This window comes from Phycodurus eques, chromosome 3 (assembly GCF_024500275.1).
Source record: "Phycodurus eques isolate BA_2022a chromosome 3, UOR_Pequ_1.1, whole genome shotgun sequence".
NCBI classification, from domain to species: Eukaryota; Metazoa; Chordata; class Actinopteri; order Syngnathiformes; family Syngnathidae; genus Phycodurus; species Phycodurus eques.
The window spans coordinates 6,056,285-6,076,152 of NC_084527.1; the positions used below are offsets into that span (position 1 = coordinate 6,056,285).

The 19,868-nt window shown below is 42.0% G+C and overlaps 1 protein-coding gene across 2 annotated transcripts in view; it reads right to left on the reverse strand.

The window, feature by feature from the left end:
• Positions 1–2,220: 2,220 nt before the first annotated feature.
• Positions 2,221–19,868, reverse strand: part of LOC133399845 (single-stranded DNA-binding protein 2) — a 48,556-nt gene continuing 30,908 nt past the window's right edge. For both annotated transcript variants that reach the window (XM_061671780.1, XM_061671781.1), the window contains 13 exons: positions 6,482–6,571; positions 5,388–5,447; positions 5,226–5,292; positions 5,094–5,164; positions 4,947–5,014; positions 4,722–4,770; positions 4,559–4,594; positions 3,912–3,966; positions 3,776–3,846; positions 3,511–3,589; positions 3,402–3,430; positions 3,221–3,319; positions 2,221–2,923 (listed from right to left, as the gene is read on the reverse strand). In XM_061671780.1, coding sequence (XP_061527764.1) covers positions 2,894–2,923; positions 3,221–3,319; positions 3,402–3,430; positions 3,511–3,589; positions 3,776–3,846; positions 3,912–3,966; positions 4,559–4,594; positions 4,722–4,770; positions 4,947–5,014; positions 5,094–5,164; positions 5,226–5,292; positions 5,388–5,447; positions 6,482–6,571 — 804 coding nt within the window. In that variant the 3' untranslated portion in view covers positions 2,221–2,893. The remainder of the gene's footprint in view (positions 2,924–3,220; positions 3,320–3,401; positions 3,431–3,510; positions 3,590–3,775; positions 3,847–3,911; positions 3,967–4,558; positions 4,595–4,721; positions 4,771–4,946; positions 5,015–5,093; positions 5,165–5,225; positions 5,293–5,387; positions 5,448–6,481; positions 6,572–19,868) is intronic.

Sequence of the window (19,868 nt, forward strand, 5' to 3'; positions counted from 1 at the left end):
AACCTCGAAAAAACTTGTATGCTTTCCATTTTCACCGATGAACTCCATTATCTTGCTGCACGATGAAGGATGTCCAAAGCAGTTGGGTTGCAAATGTTTTTGCTGCGAAACAGACCCAAATCCAGATTTCAGGGGTTAAGGCAAGGCAAGAGGCAATTTGCATACTAGGCGTTGGTTTAACTCAACGCAAGAGTGTAAAGATAAGTCTTAAATTGAGATTGAAACATTTCTGCAGGGGAAGCCGCTCTAATTTCTTTTTAGCGCTGTTCTTTAGTCACCAAAAGACCAGCATGTTGCGAGCGTAGGGTTTGGGACACAACATACTTTACCACTGAGTCAGCAAAATAGGAAAGTCCTAAGCCATGTAAAAGTTTTCTCTCGCTCTCTCTCAAATCATGCAGTCACATGTTAATAATTTTGCTCAGATGAAAAATGGGTGGGTTCAAACAAAAGATGCTGCTGTCGGTCAGATCAAGATTTCAGGTGAATGTATGGCTATAAAAGCTGAAATGTTGATCTCTCATCTCATATTCACCGTTTGATATCAAACCCAAATTTATATTTTCTACAGCAAAAATTAAGGAATTGGCCTCACCGTTCCAATACTTTTGGAGGGGCGCGTATGGCCCTGGTAAATCTACAACGAAATGATTCTCTATACTCTATTGGAATGACCTTTGCCACTAAGTACCTCAAGAAAAATATTCTGTGTGGTCTAATAGTTGAAATCATATTTGATCTGTGTAAAGACGTTGACACAAATATGTTTACGTTATGTGTTGTTATGAACGGACAGACGGTTGGCCATGCGTACAGTGCTGGATGTCGGAACAGACAAATGGATGATGACATGGAACTTTATGAAATGATAGACGTTTGCTTACATGGTGTACTGTGCAGTATGTGGGTGAAATGACTTTTTTTTTTTTTTTTTTTTACGCAATATAAGAGACAAGAGATACAACTTTACTTTTTAGAACAGTGTAACATTCATGTGATTTTGAATCAAAGTTGCTTTCAGGCCAAATTGCTAAATACACATTGTGTTGTTTTTTTATTGGGAAAATTAATTCAGTGCGTGCTATGATTAGTGGGTTGTTCTTATACAAACAGCAACAAGATGTGTCATTACCTGTCATGATCTGTGTTTTGGTTGACTTTATTTTGATTAGTTAGTATTTTGATTATTGAACTGATGTCATGTTTTGTCAAGTTTTCCTGTTACACGTTCACATCTTGTCTGCTCGTTTTTTTGTTTTTTTTTTGTCTCCAGCTGTTCTATACGAGGTACTCTCTGTTAAATTCGGGTCACACGTACAACTGCACAGTCGCAATTCAGGTGGAAAAATGTGTCACTTAGTCACGAAACACACAAGAGACAAAAGACAATTGATATGAGACATCAGCTGAGGGAAGAGAAGATTTATACCAGCATATTCAAAACCATGAAATAGTCCTCCTTATATTTACAAAAACTGAATACAAGAATTTAAAAAAAAATAAAAATAAGAGAGAAGTGAACACAACACAAATGGAGTTCAACGTACTGCCACCAAAACATGGTCCAATTTACAAATGTGTCATCTTGTACTCCCACCTATGGCTTCATACTTACAAAAGAACCACAAATAAAGTTATCGCCGTTAAATTGTCACATCGCATCGTCATCATCGCTATCGTCATAAATCCGATCCTCCCATTAGCAGTAAGAATTTTCATTAAATAATATGGACCATAATATCAAATACACATACAAGACAGGGAGCTACATTTGTGGGCTGTACAATTTGCAGTTAGGAAGGCGGAGGGAGGATGTTCACAGGCACATGGACCTTTTGTACACGATAAATAAAACATCAAAAATCATGAATTGGAAACAATCCCACTTTCTGCGCCAACCTTTCTTTTAGTCCACGCTGATGTCACAGTTTGAGCGGATGAGGAGTTTGAATTTTGGAATGCAAATTCTTTTACTTTTTTTTTTACTTGGTTTTTTTTTTGCATCGTGTTATAACTGTAAATAACTCAACAATATTATTTCTTTATTGTTTAATAATATTTGAACCCAAAGCAAATAGGCAACCGGAATGCATGTGCAGCCATTAAGCAACGTGTAGGAAATATTGTAGATTATTTGGCATCAAAGTTCAAAGAACACATTACAGGAGCCACATTAAAAAAAAGTAATTAATTATCAAAGAAAAGTCAATATTTGATTCCGTCCGTCTACCTTAAGGCTTTTTTTTTTTTTTTTATTCGAAATGAAAAACCAGATATTTGTATGCCGTGTTTCTTAGTACACAGTGTTAGTGGTGGACAAACACAAATGTAAAAAAAAGGCATCATAAAAATCTGCAGAATATAAATAAACCTTATGGAAATGTGATTGCAATGTGTCCTTAATTCTCCTTTCAGATATATTTGTTAGGAAAAAAAAAAAAAAAAAAAAAAAAAGTCCATGGTGAGAACCAGTTACAGTAAAGTTTACCATCGGCAATGTCTTTAAACTTTCAAATAAATAGGATGCTGGCCGTCTGTCTGTTTGAGCTTGAAAGGTCCGCACACAAATACACTCAAGCTCCCCCCCCCCCCCCCCCCCCCCCCCCCCCCACAAATTGTTCCTTTGTACAGTCGCATAGTTGCCGAAGAGGAACCGATGAGTGTGGTCAACTGGTTATGTGGAATGGGACAAGTCAGATGAGACAAACATCGGGGAAGGCGGGGCGGTGTTGGGACGAAGGCCTGGGTCGCTGTCCTGATTGGGGAGGTTGAGGGGGAGGAAGAGGAGGAGGAGGAAGAGGAGGAGTCACAGGTCGACGTGACATCAGATGTGATCCTTTGCTTTTTGTCGAAGGTTGGGAGCAGGCAAGCGAACAAGCTGCTGGCCTTGTCTTCACACGCTCATGGTCATGTTTGGAGAATACTGCGCAGGGAAAGACATCCTGTCAACATCTTGCATGGAATACATTTTTATCTGACATTGCTTGATAGTTTGATCTTTAAAATGTGAGGAATTGTTATGTCAGAGTCAAGTCAATTTTATTTGAATAGCCAGTTCACTACAGAAGTGACCTCAAGGGTCGAACGACTAAAGATTGTTTTTCGTGGTCGACTTGACCGTGACGAAAGTGGAGTGGAACTTCTGTGCTTGTTGCATTTTTTTTTTTTTTTTTTTTACGTGACAGCATCACCGATTGGCCGCTGCCGTTGACAAACTCACGCTTTCACTCTGAAAAGGGTTAAGGAAGTTTCCGGCCATCTCTCCATCCTCTCTGGGGGTTCCTGGCTGGTTACTCATACTCAGATTACCTGGAGAGTTCTGCATAAACACAACGAGACCGATTATAAAGAGCAATTCCCAAGATAAACGTCGGGATATACAATATGCATTATTATCTTACCTTTGGGAGACTGTCCATATCACCCGACCCTGAGTAAAGTACAGCACATGCCTCTTTAACATATTTTTCTACTAATTATTTTACAAATTAGATCCCGTCGTTCTTGTACCTAATGATCCATTCATGTGATGAGGCTCCATTCCAGCCATTCCCCCTAATGGGCCGTCCCCTCCTGCACCCATGGAGAACTGAGGACACACACACACACACACACACACACACACACACACACACAGCAGAAAGCAACACTCAGGTCACAAAGATAAGATCCGTTCGTATTAGGAAAAAGAAAAACGAACAGTGAGTGTTATCACAGTCGTATGCTAAATTCAACCTAAGTTCACACAGACGTAATAGAATAAAAATTGACTCACATTTGGTCGACTGCTACCTGGGGGGCCTGTGCTGATCATAGTGTACATGTTGTCACCAGAGTTAGTTGAATCTGTTGGGGGAAATGGCAGAACGGTGATAAAAGGACGCAGTGGCACACATGTACATCGACATTACCTGCCGGACTTGGCATGATCGGGGTACCGGGCGGTCCCCCTCCTCCTGGAGGTCCCTGAAATTTGAATTACAAGTGCTATAACAACCATTTAAGTATATTTGTCTGACTTAGTGATGGGCATCATTTGACTTCACCAGAATTAGCAAATGATCGATCAGTTCCGTGAGTAATAATATGTCAATATTATTTTTAATTGGATGATAGAACGTTGCTCGGAATGTGCTGAAAATCGGTTTCCATGCTAGTAGTATTAAGCTCAATTAAGCCAGCTAAAATGGCATTGTAGCGGTAGACAAGGATATTCTGTAGCTCCACTTCCAAAACAGAAAACTAGTCAAGTCTGAACAATAGCGCACTAATCAACAATTGCACACAATCGCCAGGATTCACAACAATCAATTTGCATGACTAAAGTGAATGTGCGTGTGAATCGCTGTGTACCTTTGCTATCGAGGAATTATTTTCACAGACATACCAACAAGGTTCATCTTCCTTTACATGACTTTTTCTGTACTACATGTTTATTTTTCTTTTCCGAAGTGTATCTTGACTCAGGGTGGAGCAACCAAGATTTCCAATGTACTTGTACGACTCGGTATCTGCAAAAATACATTTCTATTCTATTTTAGAGATGAACTGTACATACCACATAACTGCCCGGCGACGCAGACGAATAAGGAGTCTGAAAGATATGAAACAAATGCGTAAAAGTAATGTGTAAAAAAAAAAAAAAATTAAAAAAAAAAAAACGGTAACATGAAGCAAAAATTTAAGAAATAACAGGTGTGTGTCATTAGTCGAACACTCACAGAGTTTGAATTTGGAGGATTTGGCCACGGTCTCCCACCGCCTGGCCCCCTGGAATGCACACAAACACACAAAATGTAGTCTTGTGGGCGTTGGACTCCAGAAAAACATTCATTTAGAAGTATTTATTTTACACGTTTTACAAACACATTTGAATTTGTTATTATTATTATTTTTCAAACCTCATTACAAAGGATCTGGCCCATCCGTCCATTTGTAACACTTACATGCTGATGCCCGGCATCCCAGGCCCAACGAGCGCATTCAGCGGCGGCCTCATCCCTCCTCCGTAGCTCTACAAAGGCGAGGCCACCAAAACAGTGTGTGAGACTCTAGCAGAGTCGCTAACAGAGGGCGCACACACACGCACGCACCTGGGGCCCGAGTGGCACCATGCCCCTCGGTGGCGTCATCCGCTGCATTGGCCCGCCCATATTTGGGTGTCCTACAATGCAGAAAGACTCAGAACCGTCCGTCCAGCCATGCATTGATCTATCTGAGCCCACCTTGTTGTCGTGCGGGGTCCATGCCACTTGGTAACATCGACTGACTTCCTGGCACAACGCCAAGCCCCTGCAGACAACAGATGATCCATCACTACGGTCACCACCGCAAACGCCGATGACCTTTCCTCCTCGCCGGTGGTGTGTTTGCAACGTGGTTCGTACCTGATTGGGTAATCTGAGGGGCGGTCTGGGTCCTCCCGGGTATCGAGGGGACATAAAAGGCTAGAACGAGGCAGAAGAGAAGAACAATAAAGGCAAAACAAGAAAAACAAAACAAAGAATGACAACACTGGAGTGTCATGAGGTTTTAATAATACTGCGTTTGTCATTCTGCCACATCTCTGAGAGGCCACAAATGAATCCAGCACAATATCCAAACCACTAAAACTGCTATATATTGTATTTTCCGTATCTTCGGTATTTTGAATTGAATACCAAAAAAAACATTACAATAAATGTTAGCATCATTTCCGTTTCAGATCTTTATCCATAATACACTGATAGATTAACCATTACCATTATGACAAAAATAAATGCTGTTAATGCAGTGCACATTGTATACTGTGTATCCATTCATCCCTATTTTATATCTGTTGTCCAGCAGTCCACTGTGCTGCACAATTCTTTTGAATTACTGTATTTCATTGACGAAGTTAACCTCAATAACAGAAACAACTGTCACACTAATGCAGTCCAGAAGTCATTTTAGAATGCACCACGAGAGGGCCACAGAGCTCTTGCGTTTGAAAGGGCCCACCTCGCCATTTTTGTGCCAAATGAGTTTGATGGGTTTAAGGTTCAGTGCAAGTTCTTCCACACCAATCTCATCCAAGCAAGCCGTTAAAAAAAAAAAAAAATCCCCAAACTGCTCTTCCAAAGTTTGAAGCATGGAATTGCACAAAATTGATCGGTTAAAGCTAAAGAATGAAGCAGATACAAGGGGAAATAACCTGTCTCGACCCGACCTATATTGCACTTAAGTGTTTAGCTAATTTATTCACCAAGCAAAACAAAAAAGTCACCGAATCCGATCGAGGTAGTGGCCACTTAGGTTTTGTACTTCCTACAACTGACAGAAAGCATTTCATCCGATCTTTTTACGGAGACGGAAAACTCAACAGTGACTTTTTGAAAGCGGTGGCTCGAGGAAGGCCCAATAACGGTTATTGATCTGCGTGTGTGAGCCGGACCGATAAAGACAGTTCATCGATATGCAACTGGCACGTGGCTCCTGTAAAATGTTTGAACGCGCTCACCTGAAAGAAACCCGGAGGGACCGGGCCCACGGGCATGCCGTCTCCTGGGGGAAGGCTGCCGAGGATGGGACTCGGAGCAGCTGCCGCGCTCTGTGGGAAGAGCGTAAACATTCCAATCCATTATTTTATGACCTTATTATACAACGTTGAATTCAGAGAGAAATCTTTCACTCCAGCGCAGTGAGATTTTATGAACAAATTGATCATTTGTTCAGCGACTTGTTCAGTCAAGTTTATACTTCCCGCATGGTTGTGAAACCATACCAATGTCGTATTTTTCACATTTTATTCATTATGTGCCAATACACACAAGGTAGAACATGCCAACCAAATCACGGCTTGCAAATCTAACTGAACTGTACTGGTTGCCGGAAACATTATACAGTGGCCCACTGCTGTATTGCAATTCAGCAATTGCGCTCTACCTATTTTGCAGAATTTTGAAGTGATCATTTTGTACGTTTATTTTGTTTTTGTTTTGTTTTATTCGTACAGTAAACTTACTTAATTTGCAAGTGGGAAAGGCGCTTTTAAGCCGTTTATTCAATGCCGGGAAAACACAAACACAACGACAACACTCACGCAGGAGCTGCTGTCACCCACAGCTCACGCTCAGATACTCACACTCGAGACTTGCCGACACCACACGCAATCTCACGAGACTCCGCCTCTTAAAGGCGCATGCACGTACACAGACTACAGTATTTCCTATACATTTTGTACTTAAAATTTGCATGTGTGTGTTCGACGCCCAGACTTCTCTCATCCCAGCCGCTTCACACTCGGCTGCGCGAACAGCTGCATGTCTGATGATGATGTGGGCACATCAGTGTCTATTCATTTATTTATTTTTTAAGCCTCTGCTCACTCTCCCTTTTAGTCCTCTGATGTTCTCCTCTCGCTTTCACTCCCTCGCTGACGGCAATGGGACGGAGGTGGAATTCACCCCGATTCTCTGAAGTTTCCGCCTGCTGACTTTTTGGGTCACAAAGGAACAAGGTTTAATCGTGGCTGAGATAAAAGCAGACTGACGACACTCTCAAATTCTCCTCGGCTCTGCCCGCCACCCTCGGTATTCCCTCATCTTTCTTCATTTTTTATCTCCTCGCTGTTCACACTTTACTTCTGCTGATGTAAACCGAGCTTTGGGGAAAACACTTGATATGGATACAGACAAGTGATGTGTAACACACAGCAGCATCAAGAGAGGAACTTTGTGAGGTTTCACCCATTTTAGTTCTCATCTTCCCTTGCACCTAGGATTACCCAGAATGCATCTGCACTCTGGCAGCCTGGAGGTCTGCTGAGTTTGCCTTCATGCTCAGAGAGAGAGAGAGAGAGAGAGAGAGAGAGAGAGAGAGAGAGAGAGACAGAGAGAGGAAAATGAGGACAAAGCAGAGATTATGTGTGTGTGTGTACGCCATTTGGTGTGCACTTTTTGTTTTTTAGTGCATATGTGTGTGTGTGTGTGTGTGTGTGTGTGTGCGTGTGTGTGTTCGTGTGTGTGTGAGCGTGTTGGGGTGTGCTGAAGGAGAAAAAAAAAACATCTACCTGACCTGCTGACAAAGCAGCATTTTTCCTCTTCAAATGGATGAACAGAGCAAAAAGAAGAGCAACAAAAACGAGCCAAGATGTCTGCCTGCCCCAGAGACCAGCAGCAACCTTCATCTTGACCATCATCAAGACCTTATCCTATACAGTGGGACCTCAAACATTGAATACCCCAAACGTTGAACCATTTCGAGTTTAACCAAACATTCAACAAAACTTTGATGTTGACTAGCTATCAAACCATCATGTCTAAAACTTGAGCTCACCTCAAGGATTAACACCACAAGTGTTCTTTTTCTCTATTTTTGTTTTTCACAGACACACAACACTAATACTATAATGTACAGTGCAGGAGTTCCGACAATAGCTATACACACCGCAAAATGACAGTATGGTTCTGCAAATACATTGCTGTTTCCTCTCGGGTGCGTCTATCAGGTGTCTTAAAAGGCTGAGTAGTTTTACTTTAATATAATTTTATTATACAGTGGTGGACTTCTCTTGACACTTTTATGACGGTTAAGAATGCTAACATTACTTAAAATATTGCCTGTACACCTATTAGATGTTTCGTGACGGTGACAGTTGAGCCTGGATCCAAGCAAATTCACTTTGAATTATTTCCCATGGGAATAGAATTGAAATCAGTACAACCTGGAAGTCAACTCGCTTCACAGAACAGATGCGTGACTTTGGAGGGTCTATATCTATTCATATTTTCCAGTAATACTTGTTTATGGGCGCATATGGGATTTTGTACAAAAAACCGATGCATTATGTTCTTCTAAATGTGTGTTATTATGGTGATAGGTCCTAATGCAAGGATGTCTAAAAAAAGGAGCCCACTTCACCTTGTGCTTATGAAATGTGCTAAAACCAATTCAATATGCTGTAGGTCAACATAAAGTATGCTAGCAGATAGATATATTTAAAGTGAAAAAAGACAAAATCTCTCTCTCTCTCTCTCTCTCTCTCTCTCTCTCTCTCTCTCTCTCTCTCTCTCTATATATATATATATATATATATATATATATATATATATATATACATACACAGTGGGTACGGAAAGAACCTCAGACTGGACCAAAGGTTAAACTTCAAAAAAGACAATGAACCTCAGCACACAGCTAAAATACCGAAGGAGCGGCTTCAGAACAACTCCGTGACTGTTTTTGAATGGCCCAGCCAGGGCCCTGACTTAAACCCAATTGAGCATCTCTGGAAAGACCTGAAAATGGCTGCCCACCAACGTTCACCATCCAACCTGACAGAACTGGAGAGGATCTGCAAGGAGGAATGGCAGATGATCCCCAAATCCAGGTGTGAAAAACCTATTGCATCATTCCCAGTATTACTTGTTCAGTATTAGCTCAAAAGGGTGCTTCTACTAAATACTGAACAAAGGGTCTGAATACTTATGTCTGTGTGATATTTCACTTTTTGTTTTTTAATAAATCTGCAAAATGTAAATATGAGGTACATTAATGTGGAAAAAATTAACTTAAATGATTTTAGCAAATGGCTGAAATATAACAAAGAGTGAAAACTTTATGGGGGTCTGAATACCTTACGTACCCACTGTATATATATATATACACACACACACACACACACATACACACAATAAAACAGGGGCATTGGGCCGCAGATGGCCCCTGAGCCTGACGTTCGACGCCCGTGACCTAACGCCAACCACAGCAAATTTTCAGAACATCCAATCCACCATGATTTGTGCTAGACCTTGAATTGCAATAGTCCAATTCTAGCGGTGTCAGTCCTCTTTAACATAGACATACACACAACGTTAATAATTGCTTTGTATCTCGAGTTCTGACCCACGGTTTGATACATAATTATAATTTCTTTTTTTTGTTTTGTTTTTTGTCCTGCTGACCGAAATGAGTTTGGAGAATCTGCAGTTTCAGGGCAGTAGCTGTTGCCACCGTTTTGCTCACTCCGGTCAGGTGGCCGTCACCGGAAAAAGTAGTCGCGTGACACGCTGTTGGGGGACGCTTGCTGATGAAATTTATCTAGAATCTTTGCTTACATTTTTTTAAATGAACGAAACATAATAATAATAATAATAATTTTGGTAGCACTGTGGACTACTCATATGGTTGTACCCGGATTGGAGGCACAAATACTGGGAGTAGGAAGGGACGTGCGGCGGTTCTGCAATTTCAAAGATGACAGAGGATCGCAAGAAGGAAATCTAAGATAGTGAAAGGAGTACAAAGTGCCTAAAGAGAATGAATGAACATGAACTACTGCACACTTTCATCGTCAATATGTGAATTTGGCTATCACCATTGGCTTGTCCAGTAAAGGTTAAAAATATTCATTTTATAAAACCAGACAATTATTGCATTGTTACTGAGGCTCAGTTTCCTTCAACAGTCTTCTCAAGTGATCACATCGTACTTTTCTTTATTGGCCATTAAAAAGTAGCTTTTGTTGCGCAGCCATAAAAAAAGCAGGACTGAAGTAACTTTTTAGTGGAACAATCAACCTCCGAAATATTTGCCAACCTAATTCAGAGCAGCCTCAGGGAAATCTCGGCTACTACTAATATTCTTTCACTTTCACTCACTCGCAATTAGTTATTACAAAGCCAAACTACGTCTTACCAGATGCGCTCAAGACAACATACACTGCCAGAAAGAGGATCCAAATCAATATTTACTTTTGTACATTTCACAGGACCAAAAGAAACAGATAAAAGTGTAAACGTCAGGTGTCTAGGGTGCTTCTTCTTTTCCTTCCGGCTTGTCCGGTTAGGGGTCGCCACAGCGCGTCATCCTTTTCCATTGATTCCTATCTCCTGCATCCTCCTCGCTAACACCAACTGCCCTCTTGTCTTCTCTCACTACCTCTATCAACCTTTTGGTCGCTCCCAAAGAGAACCTCCACATCTTCATTTCTGCCACCTCCAGCTCTGCTTCTTGTTGTCTCTTCACTGCCACCATCTCTCAGCCATACATCATGGCTGGCCGCACTCACCACTGTCTTATAAACCTTCTCCTTTATCCTAACAGAGGCTTTTCCATCCATTCCAACCTGCATGAACCTGTTTCACCTGCTTACCACACTCACCTTTGCTCTGGACTGTTGACCCCAAGTATTTTAAAGTCCTTGACTGTCGCCCTCTGTCACAGATTCTTTTTCATAACTTTTATGGACAGAATTTCTAGACACGGCCGAGGCGTAGAGGGGGTCCGGTTTGGTGTTCTCAGAATTGCATCTCTGCTTTTTGCAGATTGTGTGGTTCATTTGGCTTCATCAAGTCGTGATCTCCAATTCTCACTGCAGCGGTTCGCAGCCGAGTGTGAAGCGGCTGGGATGAGAATCAGCACCTCCAAATCTGAGACCATGGTCCTCAGTCGGAAAAGGGTGGCGTGCCCTCTCCGGGTCGGGGGTGAGATCCTGCCCCAAGTGGAGGAGTATCTTGGGGTCTTGTTCACGAGTGAGGGAAGAATGGAATGGGAGATCGACAGGCGGATCGGTGCAGTGATGCAGACTTTGTATCGGTCCGCTGTGGTAAAGAAGGAGCTAAACCGAAAAGCAAAGCTCTCAATTTACCGGTCGATCTAAGTTCCTACCCTCACCTATGGTCATGAGCTGCTGGTCGTGACTGAAAGAACGAGATCCCGGATACAAGCGGCTGAAATGAGTTTCCTCCGCAGGGTATCCGGGGTCCCCCTTAGAGATAGGGTGAGAAGCGCGGTCATCCGGGAGGGGCTCAGAGTAGAGCCCCTGCTCCTCCGCATTGAGAGGAGCCAGATGAGGTGGCTGGGGCATCTGATTCGGGATGCCTCCCGGACGCCTCCCCGGTGAGGTGTTCCGGGCACGTACCACCGAGAGGAGACCCCGGGGACGACCCAGAACAAAGCTGGAGAGACTATGATAAAGAGCTGGATAAAGTGGCTGGGGAGAGGGAAGTCTGGCGCCCCTGCTAAAGCTACTGACCCTGCTACCCGACCTCGGATAAGCGGTAGAAAACGGATGGATGGATGGATGGATGGATGGATGGATGGATGACCGTCACTATCTCTTCCCCCTGCAGCCTCACTCTTCCGCCTCCACCTCTCTCATGCACATATATTGTCTTACTTTGGATAATCTTCTGTCCTCTCCTTTTCAGCGCATGCCTTCAGCTTTGTAAATGCTCCTCCACCTGTTCCCTACTTTCACTGCAGATCATAAATCATCTGCGAACATCATGGTCCATGGGGATTCCAGTTTAATCTAATATGTCATCACTATTGCAAAAAGGAAGGGGTTCAGAGTTGATCCCAGATGCACCTCGCCACTGTGCTGCTGCTCTCATACATGTCTTGTACTATTCTAATATACTTCTCTGCCACTTATAACGTCCTCATGCAGTACCAGAGTTCTTTCCCAGTCATTGGCTTTCTCGAGATCTACAACGACACAATGTAGCGCCTTGTGACCTTCTTTGTACTTCTCCATCAACACCGTCAAGGCAAATAATGCATCTGTGGTACTCTTCCTAGCCATGAAACCATATTGCCGCTCACAAATATTCACTTCTGTCCTGAGTCTTGCCTCCACGTCTTTTTCCCATAGCTTCATTGTGTGGCTTATCGACTTCATTCCTCTAAAGTTCCAACAACTTTGCACATCACCCTTGTTCTTAAAAATGGCCTCTAGTACACTTTTCCTCCATTCTTCAGGCATCTTCTCACCTGCTAGAATTCTGTTGAACAGCCTGGTTAAAAACTCCACAGCCACCTCTCCTATGTGTTTCCATAACTCCTCAGGTATGCCATCAGTACCAAGTGTCTTTCCATTTGTCCAATGTTGAGGGTACAAAAGCAGTATTCTTGAAGGTATCCCTCCAGTGACAATCCAATGAACCCCTAAATGTATAATTGTATACTTTTCTTATCTGACAGTGTACAACAATTTTCTATATTCTACTGAAATATGGCCATCCTACTTTTGAGCAACTGTTGTTTTACAGCTCTAAAGAATGATTGTAGAGGAGAAAGCTGTGTGATAGTCTTGTCTCCTGATTGGAATTGCATTGTGTGGCACAAACAATCTTGTGGACATTTAGAAACAAACTTGGCAGTCGATTGAAACCACTTGAGGTGAAGCTGATCCTGTGCCTTCCTGTGGAGAATTTAAACATTTGTTAGAGGGAATGGGAGACGTTTCAAGGTAGTGCAATTACACAACAGAGCAATACAGTATAAACTAATCAGGCAGCACACTACATTCACACTACGCTAATCCCATCACTGTTATGTCCCAGTAATACCTAATGAGATAACACACTATATGTTTACCACTCGTGTACTTCACTAATATGTATGCGTAACACGTTTGTGTGTGTGTGTGTCTGCGTGTGTGCGTGTGTGCAAGAGAAAATGCAGAATCATTTCCATTCTGCTTTAGAGACTGAGCAACACTATGAGAGACACTGCGTGTGTGGAATGTCAAACATTCTGCTCTCATCTCTCTCTCTCTCCCTGTCTCCGTTTTCACCTTTTCCCTCCTCGCGTTCTCCGCCACACTTTGTTACTCTTGCAGACGACTCTTATTAATAACTATTGTAAAACAACAGCAACTTGGTTTTATTGCTTCTACAGTATGTCAAAAGACATCAAGACAGCTTCATAATCAGTTATTTGTCAGAGAAAGGCAAACTGAAAAAGTGGTGTAGTCTTTTTTCCCCTCAAACTTTAGTATAGTACTGTTAAATGGAAAAAAAAAAAGTTAATGTGTACATATGCACGGTATGATTGGCATAGATTTGTGTTAATATGAAATATTTTAGCACTAGTTGTAACATACATGAAGCTTAAGTTGACGTATTGAGTCCAGAGATGTACAATACAGTGGAAACGTGATCAGGACGAAAGATAAAATGGTATGAAACCTTTACACGCTTCACGTTTTGTAGTGACTGAAATGATCACAAAAGTTTTATTTTGAATATAAAATATATAAAATCAGCAGAAATTGTAAACAGCAGCAACCAAAATGAATTTTCACGATGCAAGGCCACACCAAATTTATTTCAACTGACCACAGTGAATATCTTTATGCGTTATTAGGAATTCCACTCGTGTTCTAGGCAGGACACGCCCTGTTGCAGCATGATTGGCTCCTGCATCGCGGGAAGGGCTGGCCACGCAATGTAATGAGATGACCGTTCCAAATACTGAATGTATCCCATTTGTACAAAATAGAAACAAAGAAGTTTGTTATGTTTAGGTGTAGGGTTAGGGTTGGGGTCTACGATGGGTTCAGTTTAGGATTGGGGTGTGTTACGGTTAGTGGGTTAGGGTTAGACACATACAGTACTCCTTTTCCCGTTTGGAAGCAGGAGAGCATTCATAATAATAATACAAATAATAGCTTGTATTTGTATATTGCAAAGCATACCATGGCAGCATTTGAAGTTTAATTTGATTAATTCACCTGCTTGATAAGAAATAGCTGCTGGTACATGGTGGAAAGTGGTGATATGATAAATTAGTAACTAAGCATTATTCCTGTCAGAATAAAAATGTTAATCGGCTTAATTGATTAAACACCAAATAAAATGAGTTAAGATGGCGGCTAATTGAGGGTGACCCTACTAAACCGAGTTCATCCACATTCAGCAGCTACATTAATGTCTTTTTTTTTTTTTTTTTTTGAGAGGCAGAAGCATTTAGCAGTTTGCCTTGTATATCAAGAGAAGTTGGACCTAGTAGAGAGAACATCACCGAGGCGCAAATGTATGACTTATATATGTATATGACTTGAGGCAATACAGTTGTGTTTATTTGTATTGTAATATTTTGCAATCAACAGTAATCTGCAGTTTGGAGCGATACAGTATTTTGTGCTTATATTTGTATTGTAATTGGTGATGGCCCCCAATATCTAAAGTCAGTAGAATAAGAATGTCAAAAAGAGCTAAATTAGCTTTGCGTTTTTATCAAAGTGCACATTGATTTTTCCAACCCCCCCCCCACAATAGGCTGACAAATTTTGCTTGACAGTACAGAGATCCTAACACCCACCAACATTTAACCCAAAGTTACACCCTTGCATGTAGGGTTAGGGATATGTTCTGAACCAATGCCTTCAGAAAAAAAAAGGCTGGAAAACATCATCTCCATTCAGTCACGTGTCTATCATTTGCCATAGTATTACTCATGAAAAAAATGGAATACCTCCAAGAAAAACACTGCGAGTTGTATTTTCGGGATTAGTCCAGCACTGCGCTTGGACAAACTCTGCGAGGAGGCAGGCTAGACCCGGTTTTGGTCATTTCGTTTTTTTTAAAACGAGTCGTTTGCACCGGTGTGGGTGTCACCGCAGCGGACATAAATCCAGTCCAATCGAAGCGGGTTCTTTGCACCCATTTAAAACCGGCACAAATAGTCACGCATGGCGACATCTCCGTATACAGAAGAGGACTCAGCGATCTGTGCATGACTGGAGAATTGAACGTTTGTGCGTACCCTTATTAAATACGGAATGAACTGATGAAAACCACTGAAGACTTAAATATATTCCCTCCAGCGATTGTTCGTTTGGCGCAGGCCGGTCCGCCGCTTGGGCAAACATGCCAGTGAGCTTTGCGCTTGCACGAAAAGAGAAATTGTGCTCCGGCGTACTTTGTGCATATAAAGCCCCTGGTGTAGAAGGTTTAGTTTGAAGGCTGCAATAGAAGAGATCTTCAAACAACACACCACTCAGGAAGGAACTCCATCCCCCCTGCCTCTTTCCCGCTCCCACCGTCCTCTAAAATGCCATTAGTCCACTTCCTGAGCGATGAGAGGGAGTAGGATGGAAAGAGGAGATGCTACAAGTTTGGCACACGCGCATGCATGTATGCACACACACACAGAATAGGGGATGATGAATGCATTGCAGATTAATTGCATATATACGGTATGTCAGTGTCCTGTGGTGACGAGAACTACTTCAACATGCTCCAAAATCCCTGCCCTCTGGCACTCAAACTTGCCCCCCCCCACACGTAAGCAACACAAGCCAGATGCTCCAGGCAATAACAATAATAAACAAAACAAGAAAAAAATAATCTATTTTGAGTTTTACATATTGGTACCATTTTACCTTCTCAGTCTGTTATAAATTGAAAAAATGAAAAGGGAACATGTCAACACTTGAGACGTGAGTGACCAAGGCGGGCCCCGTGTGGCCCGAGCGTGTCAGCGGTTCCTGGATGACGAAGGCTTTGATGCTATTGGCTGGCCCGCTCGTTACTCCGATCTGAATCCAATGGAGCAACTGGATAAGGCACACTTCCACAAATTATGAGTTGTCTTGTGGATATTCGCAAAAGTCGGATCAGCCTGTGATCCAATTTTTGCACTTTGATTTGAAAGTGATTCTGAATCCAGTTGTCAGTGATTTAATTATTTGGGTTTCCATTGAGCGCTGTTTTGTTCCCAGCTAATTCCACTATTAAATTAGGATGTGTAATTTAAGTGTTCAATTTATTCTATTAAGCGTTGTATACCAATGAAAAATGATGGTAATTTACAACTACACACCCAACAAAATTTACAACAAGAATGAATACAGTCCTACATCAATTGCCCTGGCAACACTTGGAAATTTAAATAAATATAGGTCCCAATGTCTATTACTAATACCGGAAATTGTAGGAACATTTTGTCAAAAAGCCTAATAATGTATAATTTCATGATTTAGAGACCCTTCACTTCTCGGCATTTGTCTTTTTACTGTGAATGGGGAATAAAGTAATCCCACATCTTTGAATTTTGTTGGTCAACCTAACAGCTAAACAGGAAACATTCATCCTTAGCATTGAATTTGGTCGCATATAATGAATTTATAGCTAATTATTTTATTAAATTATAATTAAACAGTTCTTATACAGATTTCAAGATGGAAAGAAAAGCAGAAGAGATGAGACTTCAATTGATTTCAGAGAACCAAATATCTCTGGCCTTGGCAATTGTGTCTCTTGATTTTTTTTTGTTGAAGTTTTTAGCACTTTCAGTCGAAAATGATGATCCCCATTACGGCTGATAATCAGCCGTAATGGCAGCACAATCATAATCTACCTGACTCGACCTGACGGGGCGATTACAGGTAGGACGCTATCAGCTACTCAGTTTGGGTACTTCTTGTTTATCACTGATGTCATTATCGACCCTTGTAAACATCTCTGGCCAGTGACGGCCCGCGTGAGATGTGAGGCGGTGCTGCGGGCTGATGCGCTGTCAGATACACGCAATGGGCTGTAAATGTTAGCCAGGTTGGTGCTGGAGAGTCACACTTCAGCACAAGTCTCTATCTCACTTGGTTTCACCACGCTGGGGGGGGGAGATAAGGGGGGCGGGGGGATGGTGGGGGGGGGGGGGGGGGGACGGAGATGCAACAGAGCGGAGACGAGGAAGATTACAGCCACAGTTTGGGATGAAAAGGGTGCTGCGTCATTGTGTGTTGTATGCTTAGACGCTGCCATTAAGCTACATTGTAGTTATAACAGTAGGGTGGCGTAGTGTCAACTGTTGCTGTCTTTCGTGCAGACGGCACAGGTTTGATTCCCGGTCAGTGACCTCGATTAGGGCTGCAGCTAATGAATACTTTAGTATTCGAGTAGCCTACTCAAAGTTGTATCGAATAATCACGTATTCGGATTGTATTTTTGCATGAACGATTGTTTTTCTTTCTTTTGGACAATCAACTGTTTAGTTCTTAAATTGACATTGAGCAGCAAATTGTATTTTCTCGTCTAAAAATATTCTCAGTAAGGCATGGAAACACACATTTCAGTTTCTAAGGTCGCATTTTTTCTTCTTAGCTTTCTTAGCATTTCTTATAAGTATAAAAAAAAATACAAAGGCCTCAATTTGTCACTGCTCTTGACCGGTGTGGCAACAGACAATGTGAGTAGGTCCCCTTATTAAATACAGAGTGAGCTGGTCATAACTGCTGGTGACTTCGATACAGTACGTCCGCAGACCTCTCGTATCTACTGTATCTCCGCCCCTGATCGATCAAACTGTGCCGCAAACTGTGTGGAATGATCATGATAATACATGTTTTAAATAAAAAATACATTATATTTGACATATTTATGAATGTCTGCTTGTGCCCCTAACAAACTGAACAAAATGGAGTTAGACCAGCGGTCTACCTCACACCAAACGTGAGACGTGGCCTGAGCGGCTGTCGGTTTGGACTGACTTCTGCTAGCGAGCAAAAAAACAACAACAAAAAACCAGTTTGATTGTGACAGCATTCCCGCAGCTCTCAGTAGGCCTGACACTTCTTTAACATTCCAATCTCTAATCTTTTTCATGTACACAAAAGTCTTGGAGGAGTTGCTCGATCAACCTGAGCTCCATTTCAATATTTACCCTACTTTTTGTGTAAGAGTGGGTAGCACAAAACAGGGACGTGATTGGATGCTGTTTAACAACTGAGCTGTCAATGAAAACATGGAAATGTAAACGTTTTGAGGGTTTTGAAGATACTGCTCAGCAGCGCCAACTGTACACATTGTATTGCTTTTTTTTTTTTTACAGTATAAACATAAACCTGCATTAGGTAGACCTGCACAATCTAAGCCGAGCTGATTCAAAGCAGTCCTTTACAAACATAATGATGCAAGAGGCATTCATTTAACTTTGTTCATTATTGTGGTTGTAGTTTGCAGTGATGCAGAACTGTATTGCATCATAATGAAAGATAATAGAATGACAGTCTTCCACAACATTCGTGTTTTTAGAATGTGGGAAGAGTGTCCAGAACATGCAAACTCCAAACAGGAAGGCTAGAGAAAATAATTCATTTCTTATTGCCTGCTAAAATGTACTCCTTTGATGTTGAATGTTTTCAATGGGAACTTTTCACCTTGAACTCTTGGTTGATAAATCCTGTGCCTCCCTGACCCGACTAGCTTGTTCTCATTCTTACAGCTTCTTGTCTTCCTCTGCCCTCACTTAACCTCCCCCCTCCACCCTGTAGCATGCCCTCATGTCAGTTGCGGGGGGGGCGCAAGGCGTGCATATGTCAGCAATCACAAAAACACACCCACCCACCTGCGTACATGACCAAACACGCACGGTGATATGACTCAATCCGAAACGGTGCCGCTGGGAGACGAGAAGGCTAGTTGAGACTAAAGGCAACGGGAGGGAGAAAAGGAAGTGGTAATAAAAGAAGCGAAGTCTACTAATAGGTATGTGTGAGAAGGGCCAAATAAAGCACTGAACAAGGAAGCGAACAGCACTTGTTTTGCCGTAGCAAAGGAGATTGTGAAAACCAATTCCACCCCAGCTCCAACTATGGAGTTTTCCATGCTTTTATTTTATTTATTTTATTTTTTTAATCCCCCACCATCGCTCCCTCCTCACTCAGCTCACTGCTCCTCATCGCCATGGCGATGATGCTACAGTGAGTCACCTGCACATCTCCCTCCTCCTCCTCCTCCTCTTTCTCAACAGTGCCAAGGAACACTGGAGGATGGAGAGAAGAGGAGAGATGGCTCTGTTTCCTTGGAAACAGACTGGGGGTCTCCGCATCCCCCCCACCCCCTCTTAGTTCACAACTGGTTGCAAGCAGCTTGTTACCCACAATGCTTTGAGACAACAGGGTCTCTGTGTCCTTTCTGGTTAATTCGCACAACACAACAAACACACTCACAGGTCGAAGTTCAAGGTCTGAATTTTGTGATATGCCCTCAAACAGGCTGTAGATTTTTTTCTTACAGCTATTGTGACCAAAAAAAAAAAAACCAACTAAATTTCATATCCCATATAATACATAGAATGAGTATGATTATTGCACAACTGCAATAATAATAATATTA